At 52.6% G+C, this 20909-nt stretch overlaps 1 protein-coding gene across 1 annotated transcript; it reads right to left on the bottom strand.

Annotated features, from left to right (window-relative positions):
• Positions 1–10675: 10675 nt before the first annotated feature.
• LOC145418459 (uncharacterized) lies at positions 10676–13554 on the bottom strand. The gene is made up of 3 exons (XM_080286876.1): positions 13417–13554; positions 11568–11969; positions 10676–11158 (listed from the first exon to the last, which is right to left on the bottom strand). Exons 1-3 carry the CDS (start codon positions 13552–13554, stop codon positions 10676–10678), a joined length of 1023 nt encoding a protein of 340 aa, XP_080143002.1.
• Positions 13555–20909: the final 7355 nt, after the last annotated feature.

Genomic DNA, 20909 nt, shown 5'->3' with positions numbered 1-20909 from the left:
ATGACGACTCTCTTGACTCTCTTTACGGGGTGTCCTGGTTCTCCACCCTTGACCTACAATCAGAATGCTGGCAGATCCCCGTCCACCCCAACGACCAAGGAAAGACCTCATTCTCCACCCGCAATGAAAGCACTACGAATTCAGTGTACCTCCCTTCGGCCTCTGCAATGCCCCCGCCACATTCCCCAAACTAATAGAGTCACTATTAAGTGGCCTCACCTGGTAGATATGCCTTGCCTACCTGGATGACGTGATAATCTTCAGCAAAACCTGGGCCGACCATCTCCACCACCTATGACAGGTTTTTTTCCAGGATACGGCACGCCGGGCTTAAACTCCGTCCATCCAATTGCGTCCTGGCCCAGTGCTCTATCTCTTTCCTGGGACACGTCATATCCAGTGAAAGCATAACCCCCAACCCAGAAAAACTCAGGGTTATAGCCGAGCTTCCTCTGCCTCAGAACGTGCACGAAGTCTATGCTTTCATAGGCCTTGCATCATATTACTGTTATTTTGTGAAAGGATTTGCGAACATCGCCAAACCACTACACAATATAACCAAAAAGGGGGAACCTTTCACATGGACTGAAGACCGCCTGCAGTCATTCCGCACCCTCAAAGACAAACTCATCACTGCCCCCATAGTGGCTTTTCCTGACTATACCTTCCCATTCCGTGTGTACACAGATGTGTCACTCGTGGCGATCGGCGCCGTCCTAGCTCAAGTACAGGACGGTAGAGAACATAATTATTGTCTGTGCCACTTGTACCCTTAACCAGATGGAAAGAAACTACGCCACCACCAAACAAAAGTGCTTGGGCATTATCTGGACCCTCCAATATTTCTGAGCTTACTTAGCAGGCACCTACATTACCATCATCATGGATCACCAGTCCCTACAATGGCTGCGTCAGTCAGACGCCACCAATTCTCAAATCATCTGCTGGAGGGAAACTCTTGAAGAGTTCAATTTTGACATTTCCTACCAACCCGGAAAGCTCCACACTAATGCCAACACCCTCTCACGCCTCCCTATCAACTCTGTCCAGACCACCTCAGCTCTCATGCAGCAATGGCAGGCCAAAGACCGACCCAACTGGATGCCCACCCACATTTTTTCTAAGCTACAGAGACTTGGCGACTATCTGTACACCCGCTCAGGTCACATCAGTGTGGACCCTGACACAGCCCTTGATACCCTCACGCACCTCCACTCTGACAACAGAATCCACCTTGGCATGAAAATCTTTTTCAAATTTTCAGTGATACCCTCTGGACCCAGAACCCCTCCTAACTCGCACAACAAATCATATGATCCTGCCGAGACTGTGCCCTGGGGAAAGATGCCACTAGAACACCGGGCCTGTCCAGTCACATCCTAGCCAGCAAGCCCTGGCAGCTACTATCAGCGGATGTTGTTGGCCCTCTCCCACCTAAGTCGGACTATAAGTATATAATCACATTGGTGGACATGTACTCCAAGTTCCTAATCGCATGCCCCATGAAAGAACATCATGCCCTCGCCGTTGCAGACACCCTGATTCGCCATCTGTTCCCATATTTCAGCATCCCTCAAGCCCTTCACTCTGACAATGCCCTGGAGTTCACAGGGAAAATCTGGGCTGAAATATCCACCATTTTCAGCTACGACATCTCCCACTCCTCACCATACTGGCCCCAAGGAAATGGCATCTGTGAGTGGAGCCACCGCACCTTGCTTAACATGCCCCATTCCGTCGACGTATGGGTACGTTGCAACATTTTGCATTTGCCAGTCCCGGCGACGTACTGTTACGTCATGCAATTGCAAGGTCCCTAATTTGCACAATTTTCAATTTTCGCACGTGATTTTTCGTACGTATACACGGGACACCTTCCTCTATTCCTCTACAAGATGCCAAGCAGAGACAATGCCTTACACCGCATAACCTCCCCCTCCCCCCCTCATGCCATTGTCTCGGCAATTCACCTGTTACCAGTGACCTGGCCAGTAAAGATATTCAGGGCCAGAGTGATTCCCCAAAGGATGACAATGTGGAGGACAAAGTTTACATAGCATTAGAAGAAGAAACAGTCAGAAATAATGCTCAGGTAATGTGGCGAAAGAAGGTCAGGTATGGTGATGAGTTAGTGAGTGAAACAATGCTTATAATGCCTATATTACTGTTTGAAAACCAATATACTCTCATACTACATATAGATTCGTACCAAGTAAATAAATAAATACCGTTTATGAGTTGTGTGAAATAGTTACCCTCTCATAGAACTCGTTTTCTTTGGTGCCAGCCTGTTAGAAAACCCAGTCAGGTAAGGAGGTATTCCTACCTGGATCGAGTATTTTAAACCTCAGGTGAGCTATTTCTCTATGAATTTTCGATGCTTCTCACCAAAAGCGGAGGTTTTAGCAAAAAAAATTTTTTTTTCGAAAATACCTCGGGATTGGGGGGTGTCAGAGGTGTGAAATAGCTCGGGACGTGACAGGTTAACCAAGTGCAAACCAGAATCCAGGCTACACAAAGCGATGATTGGCCGGCACTTGTCAAATCATACAGTGGGGTTTGATCACCTGCCCCCGTGAGGATGGGATCACACCCCACGAGCATGCGTTCGGCAAGGTGCCCCTACTCCTGCCTCTCTGCCACCACATGCAAACGCCCGCTAACCCCACCTCCTCCGACCCCCTTCACCACCTCAAATGCAAACTCCACCACCTACAAACAACACAAGACCTGGCACCAGACACCCCAGCCACCAGCCCTACAAGCCGGGTGACTCCGTCATGGTGGCCACACTTCCAGCACCACCCAAGCTAGCTCCCTGCTACACAGGCCCCTACACAATTGTAAAGGTCCCAAAACCATACCAAGTCACGGTCCAGTACTATAACAGCACCCGTACTTACTGAAATCGCCACGTGCGCCGCTTTCATGCACCCCCCACACCACCCTGCCACCACCATCAGCTGCCCACCACATCCCACACCTCCCCATCGAGCTCCGACGACTCCTACTCCTGCTACCTCTCCCCCTCCCTATCCTCACCTAACCCCCCACTACCACCACCACCCATGCCCCGGACATGTCTTGAACCCCCCCTCCCCTATCCCCACCCCCGCACCTCCTACCTCTCCCACAGCTTCCTCGAGCCACCCACCAACCGACCAAACACCAACCCCAGCAACACCCACCCCTGCAGCCGATGCCAACGCCTGTCCCCCTACTACTGCCACTTCACATCTGCCCCCATCACTACCTCCCCGCACCACCACGCCACCCACACTCATGCCCATGGCCCACACCTTACCCCCTACACCAGTACTCACCACCATCTGCACAAGGTTGGGCTGCTGTCCTGCCCTCCACCCAGATACACCCACACATCCTCCCCACCCTCAACCCCACCCCCTAACACTGCTTCCCTCACCCTCAAACTTCACCATGCCCCGTGGGACATCCCAGTTGCCCGCCCGACTAAGCTGCTTAGCCATACATGACTTAAAAGCAAGACGACCTCACTGGTCTCCAGTCTGCAGCTGGATCCCACACATTGCGTTCTTCCATCTCTACCACCCGAGATGAAAATCAAGTACATCCTCTGGACCCCAGCCCGAGGACGCATATGCCCCTCAAGGGCACTACGCAGTTCCTCCACTTTCTGCGGCAGATGCCCCTACCATCCACCCTCAAAGTGGTCCATCTCCACATCAACAGCTAAACCAACCAACACTCCAGTGAACAAACCTCCTTCGCCACCTCACTCCCTCGCACCGCACCCCCACCATCGACATTTACAAACTCCAGTCACAAGGGGATGTGACTTCCACTCCTATGAAGGTGAATAAATATCCGCTCGATGAAGTGAGCCAGACACCACCACCCCAGGAGGAGGGTACAGGGAGGCAACCTCCATCCCACAAGGAGACAATAGGGAGGTAGCTCTGCACTCCGAGCGGAAATGACATATCTCCCCCGTGACCCAACACCCCTCTTCAACACAGCCGGACCACCAGGCAGTATTCAGTTTAAGTGCACTACACTCTGATGGAGAGAGCACTCGTCAGAATCGGGGTGGGACTTGCAACAGCCAAGTCCTAAGCAGGTCCTTGGATGCCATGTCCACCAGGTCGACTTCTAGAAGAGGAGGGGACTCCACTGGGGCCTCACGTCCTGCATACCCCAGGGGAGCAGTGGCACAGTAGTGTCCTCTGGATCTACCATGGGAGGAGCAACCTCCGGTTCTCGTCTCTCTGCCACCCATCTTTGGGAGCCAGCATGTCGTCATATCCTACAGACGACATTTGTTGGATCTACCCAGGAGGGTGGCGGGCCCAGGGGTAGCATCCACTGGATCTACCTCCGAGGAGTAGACCACCAGTCATCCCTTAACTGCACCATCCCCCGGCAGCAGGAAGGCAGTGTCCATTGGACCTGTGACACCTGCTGGGAGACCCTACAAGCCTCCCCCTCTCCCCCTCTGGTCATCCCTGGGATGAGTGGTTGCCTGGAGGAGCATCCACTGGATCTCCTCCGGTCACTGCCCCGGGTGGGAACCTAGGCAGTGTCCATTGGATCTGCCTGGGCGAAGGAGCATTCTCCAGACCTCTCTCTTGCACCCTGGCATGGAGTTCCAGCAGGGACCGTCAGGCCCGCTGTGTCAGGGAGCAGACCACTGGTCGCTTCCCCTCCATGGCACTGGAGGTTCCTGTCGAGGGTGATGGCTCTTGCTCAGCCCGTCCCTCCTGTGACAGTGAGGTGCCCCTCTCCCCTCCCCTCCTGTTCGGAGAGTGGAGACTGCTCCCCTGCAGGTACCCCACCAGAGATGCCAGGGCAAGACCACCCTGAGGCCAGGCATCCTGTTGCTGTGGCACCACCCTTGCCACTGACAGCTGCTGCCAGACTACCCCTGAGTGAGTGGCCGCAGACCACCCCTGACAACCTCCTCCCCGAGGCGAGACCGCGGTCCCTGGTGCTGACGAGCCCCCCCTGTCACCCACCACAGCTGCCTGACTTCCCCCAGCACTGGCGGCCGCAGCCCTCCCTTTATGGCCGCCTCCCCTAGGCATGGCCACAGCTCCAGAAGGGCGCCGCCCATCCCGCAGCTGTCCCTTGGCCCGGACCAAGTCAGGTCAGCCCCCAGGACACCCACCATGATGAAGGGCAGATGCCATGCTGTACACCCCCTGGCCCTGTACGGCCCTACTCCTAAGGGCCACTCTTCTCCCAGGGCCCCTACTTGGAAAGGGCTGTCCACCATCCCGCTCTTCAGCTCAACCAGGACACCTGGCGACTCCGACAGCAACCTACACTGGGAGCGCACGCCTGATGGCCCACACCCTACACCCAGTTGCCACCTGCAGCTGCCAGCATAGTGGGTCCAGGCGCACCCTAGTGCCACTCACTGCCTGTACCCGTGAGTGAAAGAGCTCTATAATGGTATATCCCCCGTCAGTGTTCCCCCCTTCTGGGATAGAGTACGACCCTGTGTGCAGTAAGTCCTTCCCCCCCCATTGTCGCTAGTGATAATCTGGCCCCACTATCCAGTGAATTGTGAACCCAGTAAAGAACCCAGTAAAGAACCCAGTGGATGGCACACACTCTCAGGGACAGCACAGGACCTCGCCACACGTCCTCCAGGTAGGGAGGTTCCTCGTGGTGGCTGCCTTGAGGGAGAGGGGCAGAGGGACATCCCGCTCGGCCACAGGAGAGGCTAGCATTGGTACAAAGGCTCTAGGCCCCGGCCACCTCACGTGTGCGTTCCCTTCCCCCCGGTGCAATACACAGTTGCCCCCATAGACATATCAGTGCTGTGTCTCTGACCTCCGAGTTGCTGTATACAATATGTGCCTCAGTGATATCCCGCCTATGTCAAGTGAGTGTGCTAAGGGTAATACTCAGTGTGTTCATGTCACGTGAAAACACTGTGGAATAGTGTCACCCCCCGTTCATGTCACGCGAGTATGAAACAAGTGATGTATCCTCACGTCCCATGTCGCACGAGTGTAACATCAGACAGCCTGCATTTTGTCTAAGTCATGCGGATGTGTTATACTGTAGATGGTATAAAGTTGCGTCTATGTCACGCAGATTTGTTATGGAATAAGAGAATATCCTCGTCCCTGTCACGCACATGTATGCGTATCAAGATAGACTATGTTAGAGGTTCTATTGTGTCTTCACCTCTGTGTATATCCTAGCGAGACATATCCAGTGCATTGTGAGTGCCATATGTATATTGCATCGTGGAGGTATTTAATGTAAGTGTGCACTATATTTCTCTATGGGTTAGTATATTTGTATTAATTAGGTTCGGTCACGGGCCATTGTGTATACCGTTGTACCGATCTTCGTATCTTGTTCTGTGATTAATATACGTGTGCCTTTGATAAGTTGTTGTTTGGGCTTCCCCTTCTTGTCTGCATACTCTGGCCTGGTCAAGAACAAAGAACCCAATGTCCGCACCGTATCTGAACCCAAGGAGCTGGGGTCAGATTATGATGCATAACAGTTGTGAAGAAAGTTTCGTTGCGAGATTTATTACTGTTATGCTAGGTGTTTTAAGGGCGACTTCTCGTCCTAGAAACACCAGCAATAGAGCTGGAGTCCTCTTTCGAGACTGGAGCTAGAATACACAATGAGAAGAGCAGGACATAAAAACTCTGGGCAACAACTTTACACGTGTATTATCCAAATTACAAGGTTCGTACAATATGGATGGTAGTTGTACATGACACACTATTTACTATCAACTGTGCTGGACAGACTAGAGGGTCTCGACTGGTTTGTGGGTCAGAAGGACACTGGATGGACATTGCACAATGAAGGGTATTTGATCTCACACGGTTTGGTACTTAGGCGCTGACATCAATCTGAATATAAGTGTCTCACCACATACCACACAGTGGTAAAAGCACTAGTACAACACAGTATACACACATAGACACGTAGGCATACTACATAGTCACTAGGGCACTAGTTCGACACTGTATATATGTCACGGGTTTAGGCAGTCTATTACACTGGGCAGGCTAGGGGACTTCAGCTTGGCTGCAGGGGCTGGGTGGTCTCCAGGTGTTGGTCAGGTGTTGGAGGGATCCCTTCTGGTGTCCTTCTCTCAAGGTCCACGGGATGACCCTGAAAAGTGACGTCGTCTGCTGGGAGCTGTGGTTGGGTGTGGTGGGAGGCCCTCTACTCGTGGGGCCTGGCAGGGTAGTCCAGTCCTTGGGGCTCGGACCAAACAGCGTGAGCAGGCGTGCTTGTCTGCGCCTACCCTTGGGAGGAGGTTGCCATTATCTGGGGCTGAAGAGGTCACGCCTGGGGGTTGCAGGGGCGCCTCGGGGAGTCCGGCGTCTGTGGTCCCCCTTCTGTTGGGCTGCCGTCAGGGTCAGACTGTGGCAGGAGTCTGTCAGGTGGTTGTCCCCAATGGACACTGGCTGGATGGCACACACTCCCAGGGACAGCACAGGACCTCGCCACACTTCCTCCAGGTAGGGAGGTTCCTCCTGGTGGCTGCCTTGAGGGAGAGGGGCAGAGGAACATCCCGCCGGCCACAGGAGGGGCAAGCTGAGCGAGGGTCGTCCTTCACTGGGGAAGTCACGGGGTGAGAAGCTTTGGTAGTGATGCCTCTCCCAGACGTGGCTGGAGGCCACCACCGAGGTCCCATAGGCAACAGGGGGAGGGCAGCTAGAGGCCATCCCTTCCCTGTCAGTGCAGCTGGAGGCTGTCACTGAGGCCCGCTTCCTAGCAGGACCGTGGGTGAGGTGTGGGCGGAAGCTGTCACCTGACCACAGGTGCAGCTGGAGGCCGTCACCTGTGTCCTACAGGGGGTGTTATGTGCAGTCGAGGTGCGGACGGAGGCCACCACCTGCCTGCTGGTGTGGCTGGAGGCCGTCACCGGTGTCGTACTCCCACAGGCAGCTGCAGAAGGAGAAGGGGCACATGTATCTCTCCCCAGATGCGGCTGGAGGCCGTCGCTGGTTTCTGCGGGAGAGAGGAGGGTTGAGCAGCACCTGAGTGGCTGGAGGCCATCTCTATAGTTGTGAAGCTGGAGGCCATCACATTTTGGTATGTGGCTGAAGGCCATCAAGTTTGGTGTGCGGCTGGAGGCCATCACACTTGGTGTGTGGCTGCTGTAGAGGCCATCACTATTTTGGAGCAGGTAGAGGCCGTCTCCTTGTTTATGCAGCTAGAGGCCATCACAGAGGTGCTGCTCGGAACTGTCTTTTCAGCTCCACCCCAAACCTGTCAAGGGCTAGTCTTCCGTAGGTTGGGGCCCAGGTGACACGCTGTACTTTCATGGTTGGTGGTGGCTGGTGTTTGGTGTACCTTAGCTGAATGCTGGCAACCGGTGAGGTGGTGGAGGTTTTATGCTGTCGCTTAGGGTAGGTGCGGCTGTTTTCCCTGGGGATAGGGGCAGGTGGAGGTTTCCATTGAACTTGGTGTAGCCTGAGTATTACAGAGGAGGTATTGGGGGTGAGGGGTTGGGGTGATTTAATCTGGTGGTGGGGGTGAGGTGGGGGGAGTATCTGGCTGGTGGGTGTGAAAGGCAGCCGGAGCGGGTGATGGTGGTTTTGAGGGTGGGTGTGGGTGGTGAGGTGGGTGTGCGGCCTCGTGGTGCCGGGGTCGGGTGTGCTATTTGAGTGTGAGTAGGTGGTGAAGGGGGAGTGTAGCCACGCAGTGTCAGGGGTGAGCATGGTTTCTGGGTGTTTAGTGACGGGGTGGTGTGGGTGGTGGTGGCGGGTTGTATTTAACCCTATAACCGCGGGTGTCATTCCAGAATGACATTGCAAAAACTGGACCAAACCGCGGGTGTCATTCTCGGATGTTTGTGAATACTTTGAGTACCCCGCGTTTTTTCCGTGCGCCAATTGTTTCAAGGGAGAGTATCTATTAAGTTCTTTCACTCCAGCCGACCCCCACCTCCCTCCTCCCCCCCCTGGGGCCCCACCTCCCACCCCCTGGGTCCCCCACGCCACCCCGGACCAAACACGCATCAGTATCTGTCCAGCTGTGTGAGTGAGAATACTGCTGATGTGGCAGTGAAGTGCAGGCAATTACAGTGCCTTTTACCTGCCTCAGTGAACACAGAGTGGGTGTTTATCGTATGTGCAGTGTTCATATATGTTTATAGTATTATTATCAGAATGAGGTTGGCATTTGGTAATGGTGTGTGAGCGAAAAATAGTGATTACAACACCGCTGATATGGCAGTGAAGTGCGGGCAATTACAGTGCCTTTTACGTGCCTCAGTGAACACAGAGTGGGCGTTTATCGTATGTGCAGTGTTCATATATGTTTATAGTATTATTATCAGAATGAGGTTGGCATTTGGTAATGGTGTGTGAGCGAAAAATAGTGATTACAACACCGCTGATGTGGCAGTGAAGTGCGGGGAATTACAGTGCCTTTTACCTGCCTCAGTGAACACAGAGTGGGTGTTTATCGTATGTGCAGTGTTCATATATGTTTATAGTATTATTATCAGAATGAGGTTGGCATTTGGTAATGGTGTATGAGCGAAGGTAATGGTGTGTGAGCGAAAAATAGTGATTTTAGATCGCTCACTTCTAATGGCACTGCCCATCCAGTGATAGTTAACAAAATAATGAAACCTACATCATTGCAAAGCCGAAGGTTAGTACTTTCTAATGGTACCTCATTTTTTGCTCTAGATTTATTCTGTGCAGAGTTATAAAGGTTTAAAGTTTGTTTACATTTTGGTCAAAACCCCCGTGGGAGAGGCCAGTCGGGGCAAAACAATGCCCACGGTTAAAGGGTTAAGGTGTGGGATGGGTTGTGGGTGGTGAGCGAGGAGTGGCGGGTAGGGGGGATGGTGCGGGGGTGGAGGCAGCGGTGGGTGGTGGGAAGGGCTGTGGGTGTGCTACAGAGGGGGGTGGATTTAAGGTTCCTGGGTTGGGTGGGTGGATTTGCGGCGATGGTGAGGTCGCGGCCGAGGAGGTGTGAGGTGTAGTGGGGGAGTGGGCTGGTGGGAAGGAGTCGGGGATGAGAGCAGGGAGGAGGAGGGTGTGATGTAGCAACTGTATGAATCAGATGGAGGATCCGGGGTGGTGGGCGGTGGTGAGGTGGTGCAGGTGACGGAGGAAGCCGGATCGTGGCGTGAGGTGGTAGTGGTCGGAAAATGGCGCACATGGCGGTTGTGGTACATGCGCGGTGTGTTATGATAGTCTATGACGACCTGGTAGGGGTTCAGGACGTGGGTGATGGTATATGGACCCATGAAGCATGGGGAGATTTTACTAGGTGTGGGTAGCTTTGCCACCACTACTGAGTCACCTGGCTTGTAAGGGCTGGAGAGGGCGATGTCTGGCTGAGGATCTAGGTTTTTCTGTAGGTGGTGCAATCACCTCTTGAGGTGGTAGATAGGGTCGGACATGGGGGATGTGGCGGGAGGCTGCAGGTGTTGTCATAGGGGCAGGAGGAGGGGGGCCTCCCTGAATACCCTTCTGTGGGGAGGTATACCATCGTCTCGGGGGCAAGAATTGATCCCCCATTGAACAATTTTGATGTGGGCTGGCCAGGCCTTGTTTTTGGATTCCTCTATTTGGGTCTGGATCTGGTTCATGAGGGTGAAGTGGCTCCTCTCACATATGCCGTTTCCTTGGGGCCGGGATGGGGAGAAGTGTGAGAGGAGGTAGCCAAAGATGTTTGTGAGCTCTTGTCACATGGTGCTAATGAACTTCGGGGAATTGTCGGAGTGCAGGGCCTGGGGAATCCCAAAATAGGGGAAGACATGGTGGACGAGGGAGTCAGCCACGGCTACGGCGTGGTGTTCCTTGGCTGGGCTGGCGATGAGGAATTTTGAATGGGTATCCACGAAAGTGATGATATACCTATAGCCAGATTTGGCTGGTAGGGGGCCCACTACGTCGACAGATAGTAATTGCCAGGGTTTGTGGGCAGTGATGTTCCTTGACGGGCCTGGTGTGTGGGTGGTATCTTTGCCTAGTGTGCAGGCCTGGCAAGACTGGGTGACTTGTCTGGCTAGGTTGGAGGAGTTAGGGGTCCAGTAGGCATCATTAAATACCTGTAGCAGTTTTTTGATGCCCACTCTGTTGTCAGAGTGGAGGTGCGTCATGGTGTCCAAGGTGGTCTTGGGGTCGAGCACTATATGTCCCGACTGGGTAAATAGGTGGTCGCCCTGCTAGTGGAGTTTAGAGAACAGGTGTGGCAGCAGCCATTGAGGGCAGTCTTTGTTGCGCCACTATTGTAGAAGTTCAGGTTCGCCATGGATCGTGTTGATTGGCAGTTGGGATAGGGTGTCGGTGTTAGTGTGCAGTTTGAAGGGGCAGTAGGAGATCGTGTAGTTAAATTCTTCTAGTGTTTCCCTCCATCTAATAAGCTGGGAATTGTGTGTGTCAGATTGCCAATGCCACTGGAGTGAGTGGTGGTCTGTGATGGTAGTGATGTTCGTACCCGACAGATAGGCCCGGAAGTGTTCTAGCACCCAGAAGATGCCCTGGCACTCTCTTTTTTGTAGCGGTGAAATTTCTTTTGGCTTGGTTGACGGTGCAGCTGGCACAGGTGATGATGTGTTCTCACCCTTGCTGTACCTGGGCGAGGACAGTGCCGATCGCTATGAAGGATACATCCGTGTATTGACCTAAGGGCAGGGTGTAGTCGGGGAAGGCAATGATCGGGGCGGTGACGAGTTTGCTCTTTACTGCTTGGAAAGCAGTTCTACACTCGTTGGTCCAGGTAAAAGGCTCGCCCTTTTCAGTCAAATCATGGAGGGGTTTGGCGATGTCGGGGAACCCTTTCACGAAGTGCTGATAGTACGATGTGAGGCCCAGGAAGGCGCGGACTTCGTGAACGTCTCGTGGCAGAGGAAGGTCTGCTATGGCATGCAGATTGTCGGGGTCGGGAGAGATTCCATCCTTAGAGATGACGTGCCCCAGGAAGGCGACGTTTCGTGCTGCCAGGACGCACTTGGAGGGCCTGAGCTTGAGGCTGGCCTGGTGGATACGCAGAAAAACTTTCCTGAGGCATTGGTGGTGATTGGCCCATGGTTTGCTGAAAATAATTGCATCGTCCAGGTAGACCAGGCAGATTTCTCAGGTGAGGCCGCTCATGACAGACTCCATTGACCTAGAAAAGGTGGCGGGGGCGTTGCAGAGTCCATAGGGTAGAACGTTGAACTCATAGTGTTTCCCATTGTTAGTGGAAAATGAAGTTTTCCCCCTGTCCTCAGGATGTACGGAGACTTGGCAATATCCCAATTGGAGGTCTAAGGTCAAGAACCAAGAGGCTCCATGTAGGGAGTCGTCTATCCTGGGAAGGGGCGTGGTGTCCTTGGTGTTTACGTCGTTCAATCGGCGGTAGTCCATGCAAAAACACATGGTACCGTCTTTCTTCTTGATGAGGACGACAGGGAAGGACCACGGGCTGGTGGAAGGTGATACCGCACAGGCATTGAGCACTTCCTGGACCTGCCAGTCTTCCTCAGCCCGTTGTTTTGGTATTTTTCACCACGATGGTTGGCGGGTGGGCAGTCCTGTGGTATGTATTTCATGCGTCAGGTAGGTGGTGTGGCCGATGTTGGTAGGACCTGACGCAAAGAGGTCTTGGAAGTCCAGGAGAAGGCGGTGGAGGCTATCCGCCTGATGGGGGGAGAGATGATCAGGTATGGATGGCAGGGCAGTGAGAGGGGAGTGGGGGGGGGGCCCAAGGCTCGGCCTCTTCCATCTCTCCCACTATGAATTCCCTAGGTAGCGTGAGGGGGTGGAGAGATGTTGGCTATTCTGACTGCGGCAATGTGGGAGGGGAGGAAGGTGGGGGACAGCAGACAAGCTGAGAGGGTTCCAGGTGGTAGGTCGGGGGAGAACAGGATGGAAGCTTCAGTAGGCCTCTTTAGATGTAACCATGCCTCGTGGTGGTGAGGATCGTTGGAGCAGATGCAATGGTTCCTGAGAAGGTGGGGTGGGGGGGTGGGGTGGGGAAGGAGCTAAAGGGGAAACAGGGGGGGAGGGAGGTGACGGGGGGCTCTGCATGTGCACATGGACTCGGGGGGAGTGGGAGGGGGGTCTGGGGGATTCCGGAATTGGAGCTGCAGCTTGTGGCAGTCGATCTTCGCACGTAACTTCTGCTGGAGGTCCAACCCCAGATATCTGTCATACGCACGGTGGGTCGAGTTGAACACAATAAACTTCTGCTGGGTAGAGACTAGTTGGTGCGTAGGGCCCGGGTTTCCCCACAGATGGATAGGGGGCCATCCCTTTCGTCCACGAGATGAGCTGACGTAAGGAAAAGCGGGCCAAAAGCCGACTTATTACAGGAGTAAAAATGACTGTAGAGGCAGGATCTGGCCGCTCCCATGTTGACCAGTAACCTCGCTTTTACCCTGTTCAGTCTTATCTTGTCGTAGACTGGGGGAAGGTATTTCTGAGAGGTGGCCTCCACCACTGTGGGGAGGTGCGGGGACTGGCCTAAAAAATCCAGCTGCTGTGGGATCTCGTCTTCCTCTGGCTTTATTTCCCCGGGGTTGGTGTCCCCGGTGGGTGCGTTGTCATCCACAGGGCCCCCGTTATCGAGGGAGGACATATTTCGTCGTCCCTGGGTGGCTGGTCTACGCCTGGCAGCCTTTAATTGTTCTCTGACGCCATGGAGTGGACATCTGTGGCTGCAAGCGGTAAATTCCCACAGGTTAATGGAAATTAAAGTCTGGTTCTCCTTAGGGTTGGGGTGCTTGGTGGTGGGAGGGTGCACCCTGGGTAGGTTGCATGTTGCCTTGGGGTTGGTGTGGGTTGAGGGTGGCCGAGATTTGTTGTGGTGCTGGTCTTTGTGTGGAAAATTTACTGATGACGTTGATCTGTTGTGGGGTGACGCGGGAGATTAGGAGGCGTTGTATGAGCTGGATGTCTTGATCTAGGTCTCCTATAGGGTCTTGTATTGTAAAATGTTCTTTGACCATACTGGGGAGAACTTAGTAGTGTGTTGACTGTGTGTTGTTCCCGGGTTAATACATCCATTTCTGGGTATGCGGCGGTGATGAGTCACCTGGCCTGGATGAGTGTCATCCAGGTTTCCATCATAGGTTAAACTGTTGAGTTGCGAGAGTGCCACAACTCTTCCTAGTGATGGCGTTCTGGCCTGGATCACTATTTTAGTAAAGTTCGCCCTCGTTAGCTCCTGGACGACTTTGGGTGCGATGCTGGCTGCTGCTTTGCCCAAGAGGGGTAAGGTGACTGCTATTTTTTGTCTGTCGTCCTCGAACCCTATGTCCAGCAGTGGTTTGATTGTAGATAGGTATGAGTGTATGTCATATTGTTCCTGGACGAATTAAGGCAACTGTACGTGAGGTTTTGTTGTCATTTTTGCTGTTGTCCCTGTTTGCTCCTCCCTGTATTCTGCCCGGGTCAAGAATCACTGCTGGCCACCAGTGTTAGGCAAGGTGTTTTAAGGGTGACTTCTCGTCCTAGAAACACCAGAGATAGAGCAGGGGTCCTCTTTCAAGACCAGAGCTAGAATACACAACGTGAAGAGCAGGACATAAAAACTCTGGACAACAACCTTACACGTGTATTATCCAAATTACAACCTTCATACAATATGGACGGGAGTTGTACAAGATGCTATTTACTATCAACTGTGCTACACACATAGACACGTAGGCATACTACATAGTCACTAGGGCACTATTTCGACGCTGTATATTATGTATATGTCAAGAGCACTACAGTCACTATAGGTCTGGTCAGTCACTATTACACTGGGCAGGCCAGGGGACTCCAGCTAGGCTGCAGGGGCCAGGTGGTCTCCAGGTGTTGGCCAGGTGTTGGAGGGATCCCGTCTGGTGTCCTTCTCTCAAGGGCCACGGGATGACCCTCAAAGGTGATGTCATTTGCTGGGAGCTGTGGTCGGGTGTGGTGGGAGGCCCTCTACTCATGGGGCCTGGCGGGGTACTCTGGTCCTTGGAGCCTGGACCAAGTCCTTTCGGGACTTTGGCGAAAGCTTTGCCATTGTACTTGACATCTCAAAGGCTTTCGATCGAGTCTGGCATAAATCTTTAATTTCCAAACTGCCCTCCTACGGTTTCTATCCTTCTATCTGTGCCTTCATCGCTAGCTTCCTTTCTGGTCATTCTATAGCCACTGTTGTAGACGGCCATTGTTCTTCTCCTAGCTCTATCAACAGTGGTGTTCCTCAGGGCTCTGTCCTATCACCAACTCTCTTCCTTTTATTCATCAATGATCTTCTAAGCTGTACATCTAACCCTATCCACTCATACGCTGATGACTCCACCCTTCACCTTTCCATTCGGGTCCCACAACGCCCATCTCAACAGTTACTTCAACAAACAAGGGATGAGGCTATGGCACACCTAATGTATGACTTGGCTCGTATCTCTGATTGGGGTAAAAATAAAATGGTTGTTTTTAATGCATCTAAGACCTGACAAAATCTTCCACAGGTATACCCACTAATGTTTAATAATATTCAGCTTAATCCTGCATCATCCTTGAACATGCTTGGGGTTTCATTTACTCAGGACTTATCTTGGAAAGATCATATTACATCTCTTGTAAAATCTGCTTCCAAGAGATTGGGTGTGCTAAGCCGACTCTGCTCTTTCTTTACCCCTGCACAATTGTTGACTCTATACAGGGATTTTGTCCGCCCCTGTGTGGAGTACAACTCTCATTTGTGGGGAGGCTCCCCACATACAGCTCTTCTCAATAGGGTGGAGTCAAAGGCTTTTTGTCTCATTAACTCTCCTCTTCTTACTGACTCCCTTCAACCTCTGTCTCTTCGCCGCACTGTTGCATCTTTATCTCTTTTCTATCGCTACTTTAATGGTCACTGCTCCTCTGAACTGTCTGCTTGCATTCCTCCACCTCTACAATGGGCACGTAGCACCCGTCTGGCAGCAAACTCTCATCCCTTTTGTGTCCAACTCTCTAATGCAAGAGTTAACCGTTACTCCCAGTCTTTCATTTATGCAACAGGTCAACTCTGGAACTGTCTCCCTCTGTCTGTATTTCCTGCTGCCTATGATCTCCAGTCTTTCAAAAGCAGTGTGTCCAGGCATCTGAAAATGATCGGATCTTGAATTTGGCTCTCTATTGTATTTTGTTTTTCTCTTGGAGGGAACTGTTACTGCAGGCTCATGGCCTTTGGTTCCTTCTTCCTCGCATAAAAAAAAAAACAGTTCAAGCAGACGAGCTTGTCTGTGCCTACGCTGGGGAGGAGGTTGCCGTCATCTGGCTCTGGAGAGGTTGTGCCCCGGGGTTGTAGGGGTGCCCTTAGGAGTCCAGCGTCTGTGGTCCCCCTTCTGTCCGGCCGCTGTCAGGGTCAGACTGCGACGTCGCCTCCAGCAGGAGTCCGTCAGGAGGTCATCTCCCACAGGTGCCGGCTGGATGGCACACACTCCCAGGGACAGCACGGGACATCGCCACACTTCTTCCAGGTAGGGAGGTTCCTCCTGGGGGCTGCCTCAGTGGAGAAGGGCAGAGGAACGTCCCACTTGGCTACAGGATGGGAGAGCTGAGCAAGGGTCGTCCTTCGCTGGGGAAGTCACAGTGGGTGAGAGGCTTTGGTGGTGATGCCTCTCCCTGGTGCAGCTTGAGGCCATTGCTGAGGTCCCGTAGGCAACAGTGGGAGGGCGGTTAGAGGCCGTCCCTTCCCTGTCGGTGCGGCTGGAGGCCATCAGTGAGGCCCTACTTCTTAACAGGACCGTGGGCGAGGTGTTGGCGGAGGCCGTCACCTGACCATTGGTGCGGCTGGAGGCCATCACCTGTGTCCTGCAGGGGGAGTGACGTGCAGTCGAGGAGCAGGTGGAGGCCGTCACCTGCCTGCTGGTGCAGCTGGAGGCCGTCACCGGTGTCATACTCCCACAGGCAGCTGCAGAAGGAAAGGGGACACACCTATCTCTCCCCAGGCACGGCTGGAGGCCGTCACTGGTTTCTGCAGGAGGGGGAAGTCGAGCAGCACCTGAGCAGCTGTAGGCCATCTCTATGGTTATGCAGCTGGAGGCCATCACGTTTTGGTGTGCAGCTGGAGGCCATCACGTTTTGGCATGTGGCTGGAGCCTGTCACGTTTGGTGTGTGGCTACTGTAGAGGCTGTCACTATTTTGGAGTGGCTAGAGGCTGTCTCCTAGTTTGTGCAGCTAGAGACCATCACAGGGGTGCTGCTCGGGACTGTCTTTTCAGCCCCACCCCGAACCTGTCGAGGGCTAATCCGGTCGGAGGGTAATGCACGTGGACTGCGGCACTCCTGCTGAGTCTGTTCCAGGGAATAGGGGTGCAAGGTAGTTGGGGACATACTTTTGTACTGCCTTGACATTGCGCGCACCCTCAGAGCCCCTCTGTGCTCACCTCCTGGGGTGGGGTGTTGCTCTGTCCTGGTGGTGCTCAGTTGCCACGGTCGATATTTCAGTTACTGTTTTAGCATGATTTCTAGCAATTTTAAAGTGACTGAGTGAGTCAGATGTCTTTTATATTAAGTATGAGTTATATGTTAATGACTTTCGGGCCGTTGCTGTGGGACAGTTGCTCTCAAACCATTTTGGGGAGTGTGATGTTTTAATGAACTGTTGACTTGGCATGGACAATTTCATACCAGCTTGTATTAAGTCGTTAACGTGGGACTAGGTAAGATTGATGTCACTAGAGCAGAAAGACTGCCATGGAATATCAGCAAGATATTTTCCGGATCCATCCCAGTCTGCCCCATCAAAGTGCCATCGGGTCACCCTGACAGGTTCAGAACGGGAAGGTTTGGGTGAACTAACTAGTGAGGCTTTGAAAAGACTGTGGTCAGAGGATCCAAGTGGTGACAGTACTTCTATCCTGTATTGTTCTGGATTATTTGTCAGGAATAGATTCAAGAGACAGGCGTTATGGTCAGTATTATCTGGTATTCTGGCTAGTTGCTTTACCAACTGCATGAGATTAAACGATTCTGAAGGCAGCTCGCATCCTAGAGCAGTATCGTCAGTGCCGGCAGAATGCAATAACCATTCTACATTATTTATGTTCAGATCACCCAAAATGGTAATGTCAGTACTAAGGGTGAAGTCATGGTTAGTCAACTGTGTGGATATGGAGTCAAATACGCTGGGTCCTGAAGAAGCACTGGGAGAACAATAAACTACATATATATGTACAGTATTTAATAACATTTAGATAATTTAGTTTATACAGTGAATAATCAATATTAGCTGAAGTAAAGTTCAAAACAGTTTCACCTGCAATCTTAGACTTGATATAACAACAGGTGCCAGCCTTATTACGGAAGTTTGTGAGGAGACGGTAGCCAGGAGAACAAAATGGAGATTAAAATGTGCTCTCCCGCTGCCGGACCCCCCACCCCGCTACGGAGCCGCAGCCCTATCCCCACTCCAAGAGGACACCACGGTGGGCCAGGTGAATGCAACACTGGCCCAGAGCAAGACAGGCTCAGGTGCGCCCCAATCTTGTGTCCCTCTTCCCCTCAACCTACCCAACCACGACGTCGCAGAAATGCGAAACTACTTCTTGGCCGGACCAACCCTCGTCAGGATCGGGATGGGACTGCTCCAGAAACAGTCCCAGGCAGCACCACGGTAACGGCCACTGTATGTACCGGGGAGGGAACGGCCACTGTACGTCCTTCTGCTGCAGCCACATCTGGAGCCCGCCTCAGTGTGGCAGCTATTGAGCACACACCAACAGGCAAAGGCAGGAGGAATGGAGCTGCTACGACGGCCACTGTATGCATCGGGGAGGGAACGGCCACTGTACATCCCTCAGCTACTTCCCGGTGGGCAGGCAGACCCACGGTGATGGCCACTGTATGCACCGGGGAGGGAACGGCCACTGCACGTCCCTCATCTGCCCCTTCCTTCTTCGGGAGCAGCCCCATGGTGACGGCCACTGTACTCGCTGGGGAAGGAATGGCCACTGTACGTCCTTCTGCTGCTACCCAAGGGGCTATGGAGCCGTGACGACGGCCACTGTATGCCCTTCATCCACAGTCCTGAAGATTCTTCCAGAAGGGAAGGTCCCTTGCACGGCCCACTCTATACCCCACAGCTGCGTGGGACGCCCTTCTCTCTCTCCCTCCAGGTGTGGTTCCTTGGAGGTGCTGCCGTTCTGGGAGTGGTGGGGAAGTCCTGTCTCCAAAGGCAGGGTTCACGCCCTACAGTCTGCCCCTGGACGACGCCAGATCCTGACGGACACCCTGTGGGTGAGGTGCTGCAGCCAACCCCTGACAGCGCCCCAACCTAGAGGCGACCGCAGTTCCAGGTCTCCCAGGGCCAGCCTGCAGACCCCAAGGCAGGACCGCTCTGACCCCACTCACTGTCAGCCCTCCGCTAGGAGAAGAAGCAGTGGGCCCGACTTCTGACGCTGTTTGGCCCCAGCCCCAAGGGCCCCTCACCAGGTCGAGGCCCGAATAGAAGAGGGCCTCCCTGCACCCCAGACCAGACACGTGCCCGGGCAGCCACGCCCCCGAGAACTGTCCTGTGCCTCCTGCAGAGGGGCTCCCCAGAAGGGCTCCCTCCCACTCCCGGGCACCACCTCAGTTAAACCCAGGCCTCAGCAGTCCAGTGACGACGTCCCCAGATCCCAGTGTCATGCTAAAGACTTAATAGTGAAAGTGACTACGAGTGATATTAAGCAGAGACAGAAGCTCTACCTCTAAAAGTCTCTGTTCCAGTGTATCCAGCATACTGTGTCTATGTCTAAGCATCCCAGAACCAGAGAATATCTTAGTGTGTGACCAAAGAGACCAACCTACTACGTAGAGTCCAAAGAGATCGAGTGTATAAACAGTGTCCCCATGGCTGTGTGATATTCTCTCATGTATTGACTCAGGCATAAACACCGTGCCCATGTGATATGTTATGCTAGTATAATTAACCTGTCGCTTTATCCCATCCATGTTCAGTGTATCTTTGTATGTATATTGAAAGGGAATTGAACTGAGACAACAGATGTGTTAAGGTATCCTGTCGAGTTTTTATGCCCTGTTCCTTTGTAGGTGTTCTACTTCTGGTCTAGAAAGAGGACCGCTCTCAGTTGCTGGTGTCTTTAGAACGAGAAGTCGGCCTAAAACATCCAGCATAACAGAGATATTTCAGGAGAGGGAGAGATTTGGGATTCTGTGAGGAACAGGGCTAGAGGGGATACTGATTGAAGAAGAAAGTGAACTGAGTTCGAATTGGTACTAAGACCACGGATATTTGTCAAGTATAGGGTCAAACTTGCACTTCTCCACCGAAGAGCATGAACTGTGTCTGCAGCAGTCGCTGTCGGCACAATTGCATCTGGTAGCGCATATGACTGGAATGTCACACAGCCATATTGCAAAACTTCTGCCTATCAGAATTCTTTTATTCCCCGAACTGCATCTTTCCGGAACTCGCTTCCCTGGAGTTGTTTCCCCCCAAACTTCAACCCACAGCTGTTCAAATCCAACTGTTTTACAGATTTTTTTTTTTTCATCAATGGAGGACGCTAGTAATCTGGTGTACGGATTATTTTTTTTTATTCATTTGTTTTTCCTTCCTCTGTTCTGCTATTGAAAAAAAAGTGTTGCAAATTTCGCATTAAAGAAAATAGCTGATGATAATGACCTTGAGTTTGGATCTGATGCAGCTAATTTTGTCAAAAATGATTTTTATGAAGATGATGGGTTAAAGTCTGTACCCACAGCAGCTGAAGCTGTTCAGCTGATTAATGGCGGTAAGGCAATGTGCATGAAGGGAGGCTTCAAGCTTCATAGTTCTTGTTCAACAACAAGGAAGTATTGGCAGCCATCAGTCCAGAAGTAATGGCAGGAGGCATCAAGAGCTTAAATCTCAGCAAGGACTCACTGTCTATTGAAAGAACACGTGGAGAAGAGTGATGTGTTGAATCTGACTCATTTCAGTTTAGAATCAATTTAAGTAGTAGGCCTGTAATAAGAAGAGGT

Source organism: Coenobita brevimanus, chromosome 114 (genome assembly GCF_032717465.1).
Source record: "Coenobita brevimanus isolate Jiangsu-jjx chromosome 114, ASM3271746v2, whole genome shotgun sequence".
Classification (NCBI taxonomy): domain Eukaryota; kingdom Metazoa; phylum Arthropoda; class Malacostraca; order Decapoda; family Coenobitidae; genus Coenobita; species Coenobita brevimanus.
This window is presented reverse-complemented; position numbering and strand designations above follow the sequence as displayed.

Bases quoted from the DNA above. Each gene is read 5' to 3' on its own strand.
- LOC145418459 (XM_080286876.1), bottom strand. From the start codon at position 13,554: ATGTCCTCCCTCGATAACGGGGGCCCTGTGGATGACAACGCACCCACC. The intron at 11,970-13,416 runs GTGGTGGAGGCC...CGTATCCACCAG, and splicing joins AGTCCCCGCACCTCCCCACA to GCCAGCCTCAAGCTCAGGCC. The intron at 11,159-11,567 runs GTACAGCAAGGG...AAACTCCACTAG, and splicing joins TCGGCACTGTCCTCGCCCAG to CAGGGCGACCACCTATTTAC.